Raw genomic sequence first — 18,177 nt, 5'->3', positions numbered from 1 at the left:
CCTTGGGGACACCTGGGGACACCTGGAGACAGCTGGGGACACCTGGAGACAGCTGGGGACAGCTGGGGACAGCCTTGGGGACACCTGGAGACACCTGGGGACAGCTGGGGACATCACAGCACAACCCCCATGGGTCACCAAGGCTGGGGACCACCAGGGATGGGACATTTGGGGACATCACAGCACAACCCCTGTGGATCATTGAGGGTGGGGACCACCGGGGATGGGACACTTGGTGACACTTGGTGACACTTGGTGACCTTTGAGCCGGGGCAGAGCTCCCGGAGCCGCAGCCCCCGCGGGAGGAGCGGCACTCGGGGCTCCGGGGGAACGGGAACGCAGCGAGGGCCCCGCCGCTCCCGGCTGGCTCCGGCCGCTGTCCCCTGTCCTGAGCCCGCTGTCACCTCCCCGGTGTCACCACCCCGGTGTCCCCACAGCTGCTGAAGATCGCCTTCGACGAGGAGGTGGCCTCGGACAGCGCCGAGATCTTCCGGAAACATCTGCACAAGCTGCGCTACCCCCAGCACGTGCGCGGCACCTTCGCCTTCACCGCGGGCCAGTCCCCCAAGCAGGCCATGCAGCCCAAGGCCAAGGACAAGAACCCCTCGCTCAGGTGACAGGACAGGACAGGGGGTGACACCCGGGAGCGCCTCAGGGACACCCCTCCTGTCCCCTGTGTCACCCAGGAGTCACCCAGGGGTCACCCAGGAGTCACCCAGGGGTGGGGCACGGGGAGCTGAGCCCGCCTCGCTCACACCCAGCCTGGGGATCAGAGAATCCTCAGGGGTGGAAAATCCCTCCTAGACAGTGATTCCAGCCATTCCCTGTCCCCAAAATCCTTCCCAGACAGTGATTCCAGCCATTCCCTGTCCCCAAAATCCCTCCCAGACAGTGATTCCAATCATTCCCTATCCCTAAAAACCTTCCCAGACAGTGATTCCAATCATTCCCTGTCCCCAAAATCCTTCCCAGACAGTGATTCCAGCCATTCCCTGTCCCCAAAATCCCTCCCAGACAGTGATTCCAATCATTCCATGTCCCCAAAATCCTTCCCAGACAGTGATTCCAGCCATTCCCTGTCCCCAAAATCCCTCCCAGACAGTGATTCCAGCCATTCCCTGTCCCCAAAATCCCTCCCAGACAGTGATTCCAATCATTCCCTGTCCCCAAAATCCTTCCCAGACAGTGATTCCAGCCATTCCCTGTCCCCAAAATCCCTCCCAGACAGTGATTCCAATCATTCCATGTCCCCAAAATCCTTCCCAGACAGTGATTCCAGCCATTCCCTGTCCCCAAAATCCCTCCCAGACAGTGATTCCAGCCATTCCCTGTCCCCAAAATCCCTCCCAGACAGTGATTCCAGCCATTCCCTGTCCCCAAAATCCTTCCCAGACAGTGATTCCAATCATTCCCTGTCCCCAAAATCCTTCCCAGACAGTGATTCCAGCCATTCCCTGTCCCCAAAATCCTTCCCAGACAGTGATTCCAATCATTCCCTGTCCCCAAAATCCCTCCCAGACAGTGATTCCAATCATTCCCTGTCCCCAAAATCCCTCCCAGACAGTGATTCCAATCATTCCCTGTCCCCAAAATCCCTCCCAGACAGTGATTCCAGCTATTCCCTGTCCCCAAAATCCCTCCCAGACAGTGATTCCAGCCATTCCCTGTCCCCAAAATCCCTCCCAGACAGTGATTCCAATCATTCCCTGTCCCCAAAATCCCTCCCAGACAGTGATTCCAGCCATTCCCTGTCCCCAAAATCCCTCCCAGACAGTGATTCCAGCCATTCCCTGTCCCCAAAATCCCTCCCCGACAGTGATTCCAGCCATTCCCTGTCCCCAAAATCCCTCCCAGACAGTGATTCCAATCATTCCCTGTCCCCAAAATCCTTCCCAGTGATTCCAATCATTCCCTGTCCCCAAAATCTCTCCCAGACAGTGATTCCAGCCATTCCCTGTCCCCAAAATCCCTCCCAGACAGTGATTCCAAGCATTCCCTGTCCCCAAAATCCTTCCCAGACAGTGATTCCAGCCATTCCCTGTCCCCAAAATCCCTCCCAGACGGTGATTCCAATCATTCCCTGTCCCCAAAATCCCTCCCAGACAGTGATTCCAGCCATTCCCTGTCCCCAAAATCCCTCCCAGACAGTGATTCCAATCATTCCCTGTCCCCAAAATCCTTCCCAGTGATTCCAATCATTCCCTGTCCCCAAAATCCCTCCCAGACAGTGATTCCAGCCATTCCCTGTCCCCAAAATCCCTCCCAGTGATTCCAATCATTCCCTGTCCCCAAAATCCCTCCCAGACAGTGATTCCAATCATTCCCTGTCCCCAAAATCCTTCCCAGACAGTGATTCCAATCATTCCCTGTCCCCAAAATCCCTCCCAGACAGTGATTCCAGCCATTCCCTGTCCCCAAAATCCCTCCCAGACAGTGATTCCAATCATTCCCTGTCCCCAAAATCCCTCCCAGACAGTGATTCCAATCATTCCCTGTCCCCAAAATCCCTCCCAGACAGTGATTCCAGCCATTCCCTGTCCCCAAAATCCTTCCCAGACAGTGATTCCAATCATTCCCTGTCCCCAAAATCCCTCCCAGACAGTGATTCCAGCCATTCCCTGTCCCCAAAATCCCTCCCAGACAGTGATTCCAGCCATTCCCTGTCCCCAAAATCCCTCCCAGACGGTGATTCCAGCCATTCCCTGTCCCCAAAATCCCTCCCAGACAGTGATTCCAGCCATTCCCTGTCCCCAAAATCCCTCCCAGACAGTGATTCCAATCATTCCCTGTCCCCAAAATCCCTCCCAGACAGTGATTCCAATCATTCCCTGTCCCCAAAATCCCTCCCAGACAGTGATTCCAATCATTCCCTATCCCTAAAAACCTTCCCAGACAGTGATTCCAATCATTCCCTGTCCCCAAAATCCCTCCCAGACAGTGATTCCAGCCATTCCCTGTCCCCAAAATCCCTCCCAGACAGTGATTCCAATCATTCCCTGTCCCCAAAATCCCTCCCAGTGACTGCAGCCATTCCCTGTCCCTGTCCCCAAGTGCCACATCCCCACGGTCTGAACTCCCTGCAGGGATGGGGACCCCACCCCTGCACAGCCCTTTCCTTTTCCAGGAGAGAATTCCCAAAAATCCCCCTGAGCCTGTCCTGGCCCAGCCTGAGGCCGTTCCCTCTCCTCCTGTCCCTGTCCCCAGCTGTCCCCTCCTGGCAGGGCTGCAGGTGTCCCCTGTCCCCGGCTGTCCCCAGCCCCACAGTCACTCTGGGGAGTGGGGACAGGCTGCAGTGACATCCCTGCCTGAGGAGGGGTCCCACAGGAGGGGCTCCAGTGGCCTGGGTGACCTGGGGACATTGTCCTGCAGTGCTGGGTGACACAGGGACATTGTCCTGCAGAGCTGGGTGACATGGGGACATTGTCCTGCAGTGCTGGGTGACACAGGGACATTGTCCTGCAGCGCTGGGTGACTCAGGGACATTGTCCTGCAGTGCTGGGTGACACGGGGACATTGTCCTGCAGTGCTGGGTAACTCAGGGACATTGTCCTGCAGAGCTGGGTGACCTGGGGACATTGTCCTGCAGCGCTGGGTGACCTGGGGACATTGTCCTGCAGTGCTGGGTGACCTGGGGACATTGTCCTGCAGCGCTGGGTGACCTGGGGACATTGTCCTGCAGCGCTGGGTGACTCAGGGACATTGTCCTGCAGAGCTGGGAGACACGGGGACATTGTCCTGCAGTGCTGGGTGACCTGGGGACATTGTCCTGCAGTGCTGGGTGACCTGGGGACATTGTCCTGCAGTGCTGGGTGACTCAGGGACATTGTCCTGCAGAGCTGGGAGACACGGGGACATTGTCCTGCAGTGCTGGGTGACCTGGGGACATTGTCCTGCAGTGCTGGGTGACCTGGGGACATTGTCCTGCAGTGCTGGGTGACACGGGGACATTGTCCTGCAGTGCTGGGTGACCTGGGGACATTGTCCTGCAGTGCTGGGTGACTCAGGGACATTGTCCTGCAGTGCTGGGTGACACGGGGACATTGTCCTGCAGTGCTGGGTGACCTGGGGACATTGTCCTGCAGTGCTGGGTGACACGGGGACATTGTCCTGCAGAGCTGGGTGACCTGGGGACATTGTCCTGCAGTGCTGGGTGACACAGGGACATTGTCCTGCAGTGCTGGGTGACCTGGGGACATTGTCCTGCAGTGCTGGGTGACATGGGGACATTGTCCTGCAGTGCTGGGTGACTCAGGGACATTGTCCTGCAGTGCTGGGTGACACGGGGACATTGTCCTGCAGAGCTGGGTGACACGGGGACATTGTCCTGCAGAGCTGGGTGACATGGGGACATTGTCCTGCAGTGCTGGGTGACACAGGGACATTGTCCTGCAGTGCTGGGTGACCTGGGGACATTGTCCTGCAGTGCTGGGTGACATGGGGACATTGTCCTGCAGTGCTGGGTGACTCAGGGACATTGTCCTGCAGTGTTGGGTGACTCAGGGACATTGTCCTGCAGCACTGGGTGACATGGGGACATTGTCCTGCAGTCCTGGCTGCAGTCCTGAGCCCAGGCTTGGCTGGCAATGACATTACCATGGATCCCCTGGTCCCTGTGCTGGATCCTTGTTCTGGATCCCTGCACTGATCCCCATTCTGGATCCCCAGCTGGATCCCCATGGTGGATCCCCGTGCTGGATCCCCGTGCTGGATCCCCGTGCTGGATCCCCGTGCTGGATCCCCATGCTGGATCCCCGTGCTGGATCCCCGTGCTGGATCCCCATGGTGGATCCCCGTGCTGGATCCCCGTGCTGGATCCCCAGCTGGATCCCCAGCTGGATCCCCATTCTGGATCCCCATGCTGGATCCCCGTGCTGGATCCCCGTGCTGGATCCCCATTCTGGATCCCCGTGCTGGATCCTCATGCTGGATCCTCATGCTGGATCCCCGTGCTGGATCCCCGTGCTGGATCCCCATTCTGGATCCCCATCCCTCGCTGTGCTTTGGATCTCCCCTCCCCTCCCGTGTGGCCGCGTCCCCGGGGGTCCCGAGGGGGGGTCCCCAGCACCCCAAACCCCCCGGAGCGGCGGTGGCCGGGTGACAGCGGGTGACAGCGCCGTCCCCGTGTCCCCAGGACGCTGTCCAAGAACCTGGTGAAGAACGCCAAGAGGACCATCGGCCGGCAGTACGTCACCCGCAAGAAGTACACCCCGCCCGCCTGGGAACAGCGCGGCAGCCACAACTTCCCCGAGGACAACGAGGACGAGATCTCAGGTGGGGAGAGGTGACACTGTCACTGTGCTGGGGACAGGGAGAGGTGACACTGTCACTGCCTGGGGACAGGGAGAGGTGACACTGTCACTGTGCTGGGGACAGGGAGAGGTGACACTGTCACCATGATGGGGACAGGGAGAGGTGGCACTGTCACTGTGCTGGGGACAGGGAGAGGTGGCACTGTCACTGCCTGGGGACAGGGAGAGGTGACACTGTCACTGTGCTGGGGACAGGGAGAGGTGACACTGTCACCATGATGGGGACAGGGGGAGGTGACACTGTCACTGTGCTCGGGACAGGGAGAGGTGACACTGTCACTGCCTGGGGACAGGGTGGGGTGACACTGTCACTGCCTGGGGACAGGGAGAGGTGACACTGTCACTGCAGTGGGGACAGGGAGAGGTGACACTGTCACCGTGCTGGGGACAGGGAGAGGTGACACTGTCACTGCCTGGGGACAGGGTGGGGTGACACTGTCACTGCCTGGGGACAGGGAGAGGTGACACTGTCACCATGATGGGGACAGGGAGAGGTGACACTGTCACTGCAGCGGGGACAGGGAGAGGTGACACTGTCACTGTGCTGGGGACAGGGAGAGGTGACACTGTCACTGCCTGGGGACAGGGTGGGGTGACACTGTCACTGCCTGGGGACAGGGAGAGGTGACACTGTCACTGCAGTGGGGACAGGGAGAGGTGACACTGTCACCGTGCTGGGGACAGGGAGAGGTGACACTGTCACTGCCTGGGGACAGGGTGGGGTGACACTGTCACTGCCTGGGGACAGGGAGAGGTGACACTGTCACTACCTGGGGACAGGGAGAGGTGACACTGTCACTGCAGTGGGGACAGGGAGAGGTGACACTGTCACCGTGCTGGTGACAGGGAGAGGTGACACTGTCACCGTGCTGGGGACAGGGAGAGGTGACACTGTCATCGTGCTGGGGACAGGGAGAGGTGACACTGTCACTGTGCTGGGGACAGGGTGGGGTGACACTGTCACTGCCTGGGGACAGGGAGAGGTGACACTGTCACCGTGCTGGGGACAGGGAGAGGTGACACTGTCCCTGTGCTGGGGACAGGGTGGGGTGACACTGTCACCATGATGGGGACAGGGAGAGGTGACACTGTCCCTGCCTGGGGACAGGGAGAGGTGACACTGTCACTGCCTGGGGGCAGGGAGAGGTGACACTGTTCCTGTGCTGGGGACAGGGAGAGGTGACACTGTCACTGCCTGGGGACAAGGAGAGGTGACACTGTTACTGTGCTGGGGACAGGGAGAGGTGACACTCACCATGATGGGGACAGGGAGAGGTGACACTGTCACCGTGCTGGGGACAGGGAGAGGTGACACCATGATGGTGACAGGGAGAGGTGACACTGTCACTGCCTGGTGACAGGGAGAGGTGACACTGTCACCAGGACCGCACACCTCTCCATGTTTGTAGTTACTGTCCTGGGACAGTTCTTCAGGAACGGTGTCCCCAAGCTCCAAAGCTTTCGGGGTGACAGTTGGGCAGTGACCCCAGCACGGCGGGTGGGCGGTCAGCGTGGGCCCCAGGACACCGTGCCCAGCGCCGCCGCGTCCCCGCAGTGTCCGAGGAGCTGGACAGGAGCACGCTGACGCCCGGCAGCACGGTGAGGCCGTCGGAGAAGATGACCATGACGCACGTGGTGGAGCGCGCCTGTTGCCGGGACTACCAGCGCCTGGGGTTGGGCACGCTGAGCAGCAGCCTGACGCGCTCCAAGAACGAGCCCTTCCGCATCTCCACCGTCAACCGCATGTACGCCATCTGCCGCAGGTGAGCCGGCGCGGCCCGCCACTCTCCATGGGTCCTGGGGGGTTCCTGAGGGTCCTGGGGGGTTCTGGGGGGTTCCTCTGGGTCCTGGTGGGTTCCTGTGGGTCCTGGGGGGTTCCTGAGGGTTCTGGGGGGTTCCTCTGGGTCCTGGTGGGTTCCTATGGGTTCCTGGTGGGTACTGGTGGGTTCCTGGTGGGTTCCTGTGGGTTTCTGTGGGTCCTGATGGGTTCCTGTGGGTCCTGATGGGTTCCTGTGGGTTCCTGTGGGTCCCTGTGGGTTCCTGAGGGTCCCTGTGGGTTCCTATGGGTTCCTGGTGGGTTCCTGGTGGGTTCTGGAGGGTCCTGTGGGTCCTGGTGGGTTCCTGAGGATCCTGTGGGTTCCTGTGGGTCCTGGGGGGTTCCTCTGGGTCCTGGGGGGTACTGGTGAGTCCTGGTGGGTTCCTGAGGGTCCTGGTGGGTTCCTGAGGGTCCTGTGGGTCCTGGTGGGTTCCTGTGGGTCCTGGTGGGTCCTGGAGGGTTCCTCTGGGTCCTGGGGGGTTCTTGAGGGTCCCTGTGGGTTCCTGTGGGTCCTGGTGGGTTCCTGGTGGGTTCCTGGTGGGTTCCTGTGGGTCCTGGTGGGTTCCTGAGGGTCCTGTGGGTCCTGGTGGGTTCCTGTGGGTCCTGGTGGGTTCCTGTGGGTCCTGGTGGGTTCCTGAGGGTCCTGTGGGTCCTGGTGGGTTCCTCTGGGTCCTGGGGGGTCCTGGGGGTCCTGAGGGTCCTGTGGGTCCTGGTGGGTTCCTGTGGGTCCTGGGGGGTTCCTGAGGGTCCTGGGGGGTTCTGGGGGGTTCCTCTGGGTCCTGATGGGTTCCTATGGGTTCCTGGTGGGTCCTGATGGGTTCCTATGGGTTCCTGGTGGGTACTGGTGGGTTCCTGGTGGTTTCCTGAGGGTTCTGGTGGGTTCCTGAGGGTCTTGGTGGGTTTCTGTGGGTTCCTCTGGGTCCTGGGGGGTTCCTGTGGGTTCCTGTGGGTCCCTGTGGGTTCCTGGTGGGTTCCTGAGGGTCCCTGTGGGTTCCTATGGGTTCCTGGTGGGTTCCTGTGGGTTCCTGTGGTTTCCTGTGGGTCCTGGGGGGTTCCTGAGGGTCCCTGTGGGTCCTGGTGGGTTCCTGTGGGTTCCTCTGGGTCCTGGGGGTCCTGGGGGGTTCCTGAGGATCCTGTGGGTTCCTGAGGGTCTTGGTGGGTTCCTATGGGTTCCTGGTGGGTTCCTATGGGTCGTGATGGGTTCCTGGTGGGTTCCTGTGGGTTCCTGAGGGTCCTGGTGGGTTCCTCTGGGCCCTGGTGGTTTCCTGTGGGTTCCTGAGGATCCTGTGGGTTTCTGGTGGGTTCCTGTGGGTTCCTGAGGGTCCTGGTGGGTTCCTGTTGGTCCCGGTACATCCCTGGGGATCCCGGACTTTGAGCCTTGGTCACTGCTGTCCATGGCTGACCACCATCCCTGGTCACTCCTGTCCATGGCTGACCACCATCCCTGGTCACTCCTGTTCTTGGCTGACCACCATCCCTGGTCACTCCTGTCCATGGCTGACCACCATCCCTGGTCACTCCTGTCCATGGCTGACCCCATCCCTGGTCACTCCTGTCCTTGGATGACCCCGTCCCTGGTCACTCCTGTCCATGGCTGACCACCATCCCTGGTCACTCCTGTCCATGGCTGACCACCATCCCTGGTCACTCCTGTCCATGGCTGACCACCATCCCTGGTCACTCCTGTTCTTGGCTGACCACCATCCCTGGTCACTCCTGTTCTTGGCTGACCCCGTCCCTGGTCACTCCTGTCCATGGCTGACCACCATCCCTGGTCACTCCTGTCCTTGGATGACCCCGTCCCTGGTCACTCCTGTCCATGGCTGACCACCATCCCTGGTCACTCCTGTCCATGGCTGACCCCATCCCTGGTCACTCCTGTCCTTGGATGACCACCATCCCTGGTCACTCCTGTCCTTGGATGACCACCATCCCTGGTCACTCCTGTCCATGGCTGACCCCATCCCTGGTCACTCCTGTCCTTGGATGACCACCATCCCTGGTCACTCCTGTCCTTGGATGACCCCATCCCTGGTCACTCCTGTCCTTGGATGACCATCATCCCTGGTCACTCCTGTCCATGGCTGACCCCATCCCTGGTCACTCCTGTCCCTGTTTGTCCATAACCCGGCTCCCAGGTGCCGTTACCCCCTCGGGCCGTGCTCCCTGTGTCAGGTTGGCTTTCCCCACCCGGAGTTTCCACCTAACAATCCAAAGAACAATCCAGAAGATCAATTAGCCCGGGCTGTGGGGGTTAATTAACACCCTAACGAGGGCGAGGAGAGCTGTGTCACCCCCCGCTTTGTTCCTCCAAAGAACAATCCAGAAGGTCAATTATCCCAGGCTGTGGGGGTTAATTAACACCCTAACAAGAGATCCGTGTCACCCCCAGCTTTGTTCCTCCAAAGAACAATCTAGAAGATCAATTATCCTGGGCGTTGGGGGTTAATGAACACCCTAACAAGGGCCAGGTGTCACCCATAGCTTTGTTTCTCCAAAGAACAATCCAGAAGGTCAATTATCCCAGGCTGTGGGGGTTAATTAACACCCTAACGAGAGATCCGTGTCACCCGCAGCTCTGTGCCTCCAAAGAACAATCCAGAAGATCAATTACCCCGGGCATTGGGGGTTAATTAACACCCTAACGAGGCCCGGGAGAGCCGTGTCACCCGCAGCTCTGTTCCTCCAAAGAACAATCCAGGAGATCAATTAGGCCGGGCTGCGGGGGTTAATTAACACCCTAACGGTGTCACCCGTAGCTCTGTGCCTCCAAGGAACAATCCAGAAGATCAATTATCCCGGGCGTTGGGGGTTAATGAACACCCTAACAAGGGCCAGGTGTCACCCCCAGCTCTGTGCCTCCAAAGAACAATCCAGAAGATCAGTTATCCCAGGCTGTGGGGGTTAATGAACACCCTAACAAGGGCCAGGTGTCACCCGTAGCTTTGTTCCTCCAAAGAACAATCCAGAAGATCAATTATCCCAGGCTTTGGGGGTTAATTAACACCCTAACGAGGCCTGGGAGAGCCGTGTCACCCGCAGCTCTGTGCCCACAGCTACCCCAGACGTTGGGGGTTAATTAACACCCTAACGAGGCTCAGGAGAGCCGTGTCACCCGTAGCTCTGTTCCTCCAAAGAACAATCCAGGAGATCAATTAGGCCGGGCTGCAGGGGTTGATTAACACCCTAACGGTGTCACCCGTAGCTCTGTTCCTCCAAAGAACAATCCAGGAGATCAATTAGGCCGGGCTGCGGGGGTTAATTAACACCCTAACGGTGTCACCCGTAGCTCTGTGCCTCCAAGGAACAGTCCAGAAGATCAATTATCCCGGGCATTGGGGGTTAATGAACACCCTGACGGTGTCACCCGCAGCTCTGTGTCTCCAAAGAACAATCCAGGAGATCAATTAGGCCGGGCTGCGGGGGTTAATTAACACCCTAACGAGGCCTGGGGAAAGCTTTGTCACCCCCAGCTTTGTGCCTCCAAGGAACAATCCAGAAGATCAATTATCCCAGGCTTTGGGGGTTAATTAACACCCTAACGAGGCCTGGGAGAGCCGTGTCACCCGCAGCTCTGTGCCCACAGCTACCCCAGACGTTGGGGGTTAATTAACACCCTAACGAGGCTCAGGAGAGCCGTGTCACCCGTAGCTCTGTTCCTCCAAAGAACAATCCAGGAGATCAATTAGGCCGGGCTGCGGGGGTTAATTAACACCCTAACGGTGTCACCCGTAGCTCTGTGCCTCCAAGGAACAGTCCAGAAGATCAATTATCCCGGGCATTGGGGGTTAATGAACACCCTGACGGTGTCACCCGCAGCTCTGTGTCTCCAAAGAACAATCCAGGAGATCAATTAGGCCGGGCTGCGGGGGTTAATTAACACCCTAACGAGGCCTGGGGAAAGCTTTGTCACCCCCAGCTTTGTGCCTCCAAGGAACAATCCAGAAGATCAATTATCCCAGGCGTTGGGGGTTAATTAACACCCTAACGAGGCCTGGGAGAGCCGTGTCACCCGCAGCTCTGTTCCTCCAAAGAACAATCCAGGAGATCAATTAGGCCGGGCTGTGGGGGTTAATTAACACCCTAACGGTGTCACCCGTAGCTCTGTGCCTCCAAGGAACAATCCAGAAGATCAATTATCCCGGGCGTTGGGGGTTAATTAACGCCTTAACGAGGCTCGGGAGAGCCGTGTCACCTGCAGCTCTGTGCCTCCAAAGAACAATCCAGAAGATCAATTATCCCGGGCGTTGGGGGTTAATGAACACCCTAACGAGGCCCGGGAGAGCCGTGTCACCCGCAGCTCTGTGCCCACAGCTACCCCAGGCGTTGGGGGTTAATGAACACCCTAACGAGGCCCGGGAGAGCCGTGTCACCCGCAGCTCTGTGCCCACAGCTACCCCGGGCTGCTGATTGTGCCGCAGAGCATCCAGGACAACACGATCCAGCGGATCTCGCGCTGTTACCGGCAGAGCCGCTTCCCGGTGGTGTGCTGGAGGAACTCGCGCACCAAGGCCGTGCTGCTGCGCTCCGGGGGCCTCCACGGCAAGGGCGTCGTGGGGCTCTTCAAATCCCCCAACGCCCCGGCCCCCGGTGAGCGCCGAGCTGGGGGGGATCGCCCCCGCCTCGGGGTGCTGGCACCCGGGGTGTCCTGGTCCTGGGGGTGGTGACATCTGGGGTGTCCTGGTCCTGGGGTGGTGACATCTGGCGTGTCCTGGCCCTGGGGGTGGTGACATCTGGGGTGTCCTGGTCCTGGGGGTGCTGGCACCTGGGGTGTCCTGGTCCTGGGGGTGGTGGCACCTGGGGTGTCCTGGTCCTGGGTGACATCTGGGGTGTCCTGGTCTTGGGGTGGTGACATCTGGGGTGTCCTGGCTTGCGGTGCTGGCACCTGGGGTGTCCTGGTCCTGGGGGTGGTGACATCTGGGGTGTCCTGGTCCTGGGGGTGGTGACACCTGGGGTGTCCTGGTCCTGGGTGACATCTGGGGTGTCCTGGCTCGGGGTGGTGACACCTGGGGTGTCCTGGCTCAGGGTGCCGGCACCCAGGGTGTCCTGGCTCGGGGTGCCGTCACCTGGGGTGTCCTGGTCCTGGGGGTGACATCTGGGGTGTCCTGGCTCAGGGTGCCGGCACCTGGGGTGTCCTGGTCCTGGGGGTGACATCTGGGGTGTCCTGGTCCTGGGGGTGCTGGCACCCAGGGGTGCCCTGGTCCTGGGGGTGGTGACACCTGGGGGTGCCCTGGTCCTGGGGTGGTGACATCTGGGGTGTCCTGCCTCGGGGTGCTGGCACCCGGGTGTCCTGGTCCTGGGGGTGGTGGCACCTGGGGTGTCCTGGTCCTGGGGTGACATCTGGGGTGTCCTGGTCCTGGGGGTGCTGGCACACGGGGGTGTCCTGGTCCTGGGGTGGTGACACCTGGGGTGTCCTGGTCCTGGGTGACATCTGGGGTGTCCTGGTCTTGGGGTGGTGACATCTGGGGTGTCCTGGTCTTGGGGTGGTGACATCTGGGGTGTCCTGGCTTGGGGTGCTGGCACCTGGGGTGTCCTGGTCCTGGGGGTGGTGACATCTGGGGTGTCCTGGTCTTGGGGGTGACATCTGGGGTGTCCTGGCTCGGGGTGCTGGCACCCGGGGTGTCCTGGTCCTGGGTGACATCTGGGGTGTCCTGGTCCTGGGGGTGGTGACATCTGGGGTGTCCTGGCTCGGGGTGCCGGCACCCGGGGTGTCCTGGCTCAGGGTGGTGGCACCTGGGGGTGTCCTGGTCCTGGGGGTGGTGACACCTGGGGGTGTCCCCATCCCTGGGAGGTGACACTCAGGGGTGTCCCAGCCCCTGGAGGTGACAGGGGTGTCCCCAGCTCTGGAATGTGACACTCAGGGGTGTCCCCATCCCTGGGAGGTGACACTCAGGGGTGTCCCAGCTGTGGGAGGTGACACTCGGGGTGTCCCAGCCCTGGGAGGTGACAGGGCTGTCCCAGCCCTGGGAGGTGACACTCGGGGGTGTCCCAGCTGTGGGAGGTGACACTCAGGGTGTCCCCAGCCCTGGGAGGTGACACTCGGGGGTGTCCCAGCTGTGGGAGGTGACACTCGGGGTGTCCCAGCCCTGGGAGGTGACAGGGCTGTCCCAGCCCTGGGAGGTGACACTCAGGGTGTCCCACCCCTGGGAGGTGACACTCAGGGCTGTCCCCACCCCTGGGAGGTGACACTCAGGGTGTCCCAGCCCTGGGAGGTGACACTCAGGGCTGTCCCCACCCCTGGGAGGTGACACTTAGGGTGTCCCAGCTCTGGGAGGTGACACTCAGGGCTGTCCCCACCCCTGGGAGGTGACACTCAGGGGTGTCCCAGCCCTGGGAGGTGACAGGGCTGTCCCTGCAGGCCCCTCCCAGGCCGACTCCACCAGCCTGGAGCAGGAGAAGTACCTGCAGGCCGTCATCAATTCCATGCCCCACTACTCGGACGCCGGCGGGCGCAACACCCTGAGCGGCTTCACCTCGGCTCACATGAGCAGTGCAGGTGAGGGACGTGGGGAGGGGGCTCGGGGGGCTCCCCCCGTCCCCCGCAGGACCCCAGCTCCGGCCGGGTGTCCCTGGCTGGGGCCGGGATTTGGGAGATCCGGGGGATTGGGAATCTCGGTGTCCCTGGAGCTGGGAGCCAAAGGCTGGGACTGGGGACTGACCCTTCCCAGCAGGGTCTCAGCACTGCCTGAGCCCCGTGCACGGAGCTGGGGCAGGCTGGGGACCCCCGGTGAGTGTGTGCCCACCTGGCCCTGCCCTGCCGGCCCTGCCCACCTGGCCCTGCCCACCTGGCCCTGCCCAACCGGCCCTGCCCACCTGGCCCTGCCCAACCGGCCCTGCCCTGCCGGCCCTGCCCTGCCGGCCCTGCCCACCTGGCCCTGCCCACCTGGCCCTGCCCAACCGGCCCTGCCCTGCCGGCCCTGCCCACCTGGCCCTGCCCACCTGGCCCTGCCCAACCGGCCCTGCCCTACCGGCCATTCCCTACCGGCCCTGCCCAACTGGCCATTCCTCACTGACCATTCCCACCTGGCCATTCCCAACCGACCATTCCCACCCGGCCAGTCCCAACCAGCCATTCCCAACTGGCCATTCCTCACTGACCATTCCCACCCGGCCATTCCTCACTGACCATTCCCAACCGGCCCTGCCCAACCGGCCATTCCCACCCGGCCATTCCCAACTGGCCATTCCTCACTGACCATTCCCACCTGGCCATTCCTCACTGACCATTCCCACCCGGCCATTCCCAACTGACCATTCCCACCCGGCCATTCCCACCCGGCCATTCCCACCCGGCCATTCCCAACTGGCCATTCCCACCCGGCCATTCCCACCCGGCCATTCCCAACTGACCATTCCCACCCAGCCATTCCCACCTGGCCATTCCTCACTGACCATTCCCACCCGGCCATTCCCAACCAGCCATTCCCAACTGGCCATTCCCAACTGACCATTCCCACCCGGCCATTCCCACCCGGCCATTCCCAACTGACCATTCCCAACTGACCATTCCCACCTGGCCCTGCCCAACCGGCCATTCCCAACCGGCCATTCCCAACCGGCCATTCCTCACTGACCATTCCTCATCGGCCATTCCCACCCGGCCATTCCCACCCGGCCATTCCCACCCGGCCATTCCCACCCGGCCATTCCCAACTGACCATTCCCAACTGACCATTCCTCACTGACCATTCCCACCCGGCCATTCCCAACTGACCATTCCCAACCGGCCATTCCTCACTGACCATTCCCAACCGGCCATTCCCAACCGGCCATTCCCAACTGACCATTCCCACCCGGCCATTCCTCACTGACCATTCCCAACCGGCCATTCCCAACCGGCCATTCCTCACTGGCCATTCCCAACTGACCATTCCCAACCGGCCATTCCCAACTGACCATTCCCAACCGACCATTCCCAACCGGCCATTCCCAACCGGCCATTCCCAACCGGCCATTCCCAACTGACCATTCCCAACTGACCATTCCCACCCGGCCATTCCCACCCGGCCATTCCCACCCGGCCATTCCCAACCGACCATTCCCAACTGACCATTCCCAACCGGCCATTCCCAACTGACCATTCCCAACCGACCATTCCCACCCGGCCATTCCCACCCGGCCATTCCTACCCGACCATTCCCACCCGGCCATTCCTACCCGGCCATTCCCAACTGACCATTCCTCACTGACCATTCCCAACTGACCATTCCCACCCGGCCATTCCCACCCGGCCATTCCTCACCGGCCATTCCCTGCAGGACAGAGCTCCATCACGCCCTGGGACACTCTGGTGCCACCGGCCCTGTCCCAGTGCCACCCATCCTGTCCCAGTGCCACCCATCCTGTCCCATCCATCCTGTCCCACCCATCCTGTCCCATCCCTCCTGTCCCAGTGCCACCCATCCTGTCCCATCCATCCTGTCCCAGTGCCACCCATCCTGTCCCATCCCTCCTGTCCCAGTGCCACCCATCCTGTCCCATCCATCCTGTCCCAGTGCCATCCATCCTGTCCCAGTGCCACCCATCCTGTCCCATCCATCCTGTCCCAGTGCCATCCATCCTGTCCCAGTGCCACCCATCCTGTCCCATCCCTCCTGTCCCAGTGCCACCGGCCCTGTCCCAGTGCCACCCATCCTGTCCCATCCATCCTGTCCCAGTGCCACCCATCCTGTCCCATCATCCCACCCATCCTCACTGCACACATCAGGGGCTGGGGGGGCTTTGGGGAGCCCCTTCTGGGGGGTCTCCCTGATCCTGAAGGGAAGGAACGTCCGGCCACCCCCGAGGCCTCTCCTGCTGCGGGGGGACACGGCCGGAGCGCGGCCGGAGCCGGGGCTCGGCCCAGGGCTGGCACAGGTGACCTGGCAGGGCTGGCACAGGCTGGGCTGGCACAGGGTGGGCTGGGGGCCGAGCCCCTGCCCCCAGGGCTGCCCCTGCTCTGCCGTGGCTCCGGCTGGACGGTGCCTCCTGCGCTGGCTCCGTGTCCCTGCGGCCCCGCTTGTCCCGGCTCCGGAGCTCTGGGGTGGCCTTGGGAGCCTCGGGAACACCTTGGGAGCTCCGGGAGCACCTCAGGAGCACCTCGGGAGCCCCAGAATGGCCTCAGGAGCACTTTGGGAGCCCCAGGATTGCCTCAGAAGCCCCAGAATGGCCCCAGGAGCACCTTGAGAGCCCTGGAATGGCCTTGGGAGCACCTCAGGAGCTCCAGGATGGCCTTGGGAGGACCTTGGGAGCTCCAGGAGCACCTCAGGAGCCCTATCATGGCCTCAGGAGCCCCAGAATGGCCTCAGGAGCACCTCAGGAGCTCCAGGGTGGCCTCAGGAGCCCCAGAATGGCCCCAGGAGTACCTTGGGAGCCCTGGCATGGCCTTGGGAGCCCTGGGATGACCTCAGGAGCCCCAGGATGGCCTCAGTGGCACCTCGGGAGCCCCAGGATGGCCTCGGGAGCACCTCAGGAGCCCCAGAATGGCCTCGGGAGTCCCAGCATGGCCTCGGGAGCCCTGGGATGACCTCAGGAGCCCCAGGATGGCCTCAGTGGCACCTCGGGAGCCCCAGGATGGCCTTGGGAGCACCTCAGGAGGCCCAGGATGGCCTCAGGAGCCCCAGCACGGCTTCGGGAGCCCTGGGATGACCTCAGGAGCCCCAGGATGGCCTCAGTGGCACCTCAGGAGCCCCAGAATGGCACCTCGGGAGCCCCAGCACGGCCTCAGGAGCTCTGGGATGACCTCAGGAGCCCCAGGATGGCCTCAGTGGCACCTCGGGAGCCCCAGGATGGCCTTGGGAGCACCTCAGGAGCCCCAGGATGGCCTTGGGAGCACCTCAGGAGGCCCAGGATGGCCTCGGGAGCCCCAGCACGGCCTCGGGAGCTGACGTTCTCTTGGTGCTGCAGATTTCTCCGACAAGAGGCAGCAGCCTAAGCTGGGATCGCTCATGAAGCAGGTGATGGGAGGGAAGGACGAAGGGCCTGGGACTTTGAGCCGTGGAGGTGAGGATGGGGCAGGGGCACAGCCTGGGGGCCTCACCCAGACCCCCAGCCCTGGGCAGCTCTCGTAGAGTAGATTCTTCTCTGGGGGGAGCAGGTGATGATCCCAGGGAAGAGCAGGTGATGATCCCTGGGATGAGCAGGTGATGATCCCAGGGGGGATGAGCAGGTGATGATCCCTGGGAAGAGCAGGTGATGATCCCAGGGAAGAGCAGGTGATGATCCCAGGGGGGATGAGCAGGTGATGATCCCTGGGAAGAGCAGGTGATGATCCCAGGGGGGATGAGCAGGTGATGATCCCTGGGATGAGCAGTGATGATCCCAGTGCAGAGCAGGTGATGATCCCTGGGAGGATGAGCAGGTGATGATCCCAGTGCAGAGCAGGTGATGATCCCTGGGAGGATGAGCAGGTGATGATCCCAGGGGGGATGAGCAGGTGATGATCCCAGGGAGGATGAGCAGGTGATGATCCCAGGGGGGATGAGCAGGTGATGATCCCAGGGATGAGCAGGTGATGATCCCAGGGGGGATGAGCAGGTGATGATCCCAGGGGGAATGAGCAGGTGATGATCCCAGGGGGGAGCAGGTGATGATCCCAGGGGGGAGCAGGTGATGATCCCTGGGAAGATCAGGTGATGATCCCAGTGCAGAGCAGGTGATGATCCCAGGGAGGAGCAGGTGATGATCCCAGGGGGGAGCAGGTGATGATCCCAGGGGAGAGCAGGTGATGATCCCAGGGGGGATGAGCAGGTGATGATCCCAGGGGAGAGCAGGTGATGATCCCTGGGAAGATCAGGTGATGATCCCAGTGCAGAGCAGGTGATGATCCCAGTGCAGAGCAGGTGATGATCCCTGGGAAGATCAGGTGATGATCCCAGTGCAGAGCAGGTGATGATCCCAGTGCAGAGCAGGTGATGATCCCTGTAAGGAGCAGGTGATGATCCCTGTGAGGAGCAGGTGATGATCCCAGTGCAGAGCAGGTGATGATCCCAGTGCAGAGCAGGTGATGATCCCAGGGAAGATCAGGTGATGATCCCAGGCAAGATCAGGTGATGATCCCAGTGCAGAGCAGGT

At 61.5% G+C, this 18,177-nt stretch overlaps 1 protein-coding gene across 6 annotated transcripts in view; it reads left to right on the top strand.

Moving 5' to 3' along the window:
* The window catches only part of SBF1 (SET binding factor 1), a 135,259-nt gene that overhangs the window by 98,653 nt on the left and 18,429 nt on the right, over positions 1-18,177 (top strand). For 4 of the 6 annotated variants that reach the window (XM_086886216.1, XM_086886218.1, XM_086886215.1 and 1 more), the window contains 6 exons: positions 438-613; positions 5,132-5,271; positions 6,865-7,072; positions 11,519-11,715; positions 13,484-13,621; positions 17,011-17,106. In XM_086886216.1, coding sequence (XP_086742342.1) covers positions 438-613; positions 5,132-5,271; positions 6,865-7,072; positions 11,519-11,715; positions 13,484-13,621; positions 17,011-17,106 — 955 coding nt within the window. The remainder of the gene's footprint in view (positions 1-437; positions 614-5,131; positions 5,272-6,864; positions 7,073-11,518; positions 11,716-13,483; positions 13,622-17,010; positions 17,107-18,177) is intronic. The other 2 variants (XM_086886220.1, XM_086886219.1) reach the window with 1 other exon arrangement.

The sequence above is a fragment of the Cyanistes caeruleus genome, chromosome 4 (genome assembly GCF_971803275.1).
Source record: "Cyanistes caeruleus chromosome 4, bCyaCae1.hap1.1, whole genome shotgun sequence".
Lineage (NCBI taxonomy): Eukaryota > Metazoa > Chordata > Aves > Passeriformes > Paridae > Cyanistes > Cyanistes caeruleus.
Note: the sequence above shows the minus strand (reverse complement) of the source record. Positions and strands in the feature narration are given on the sequence as shown.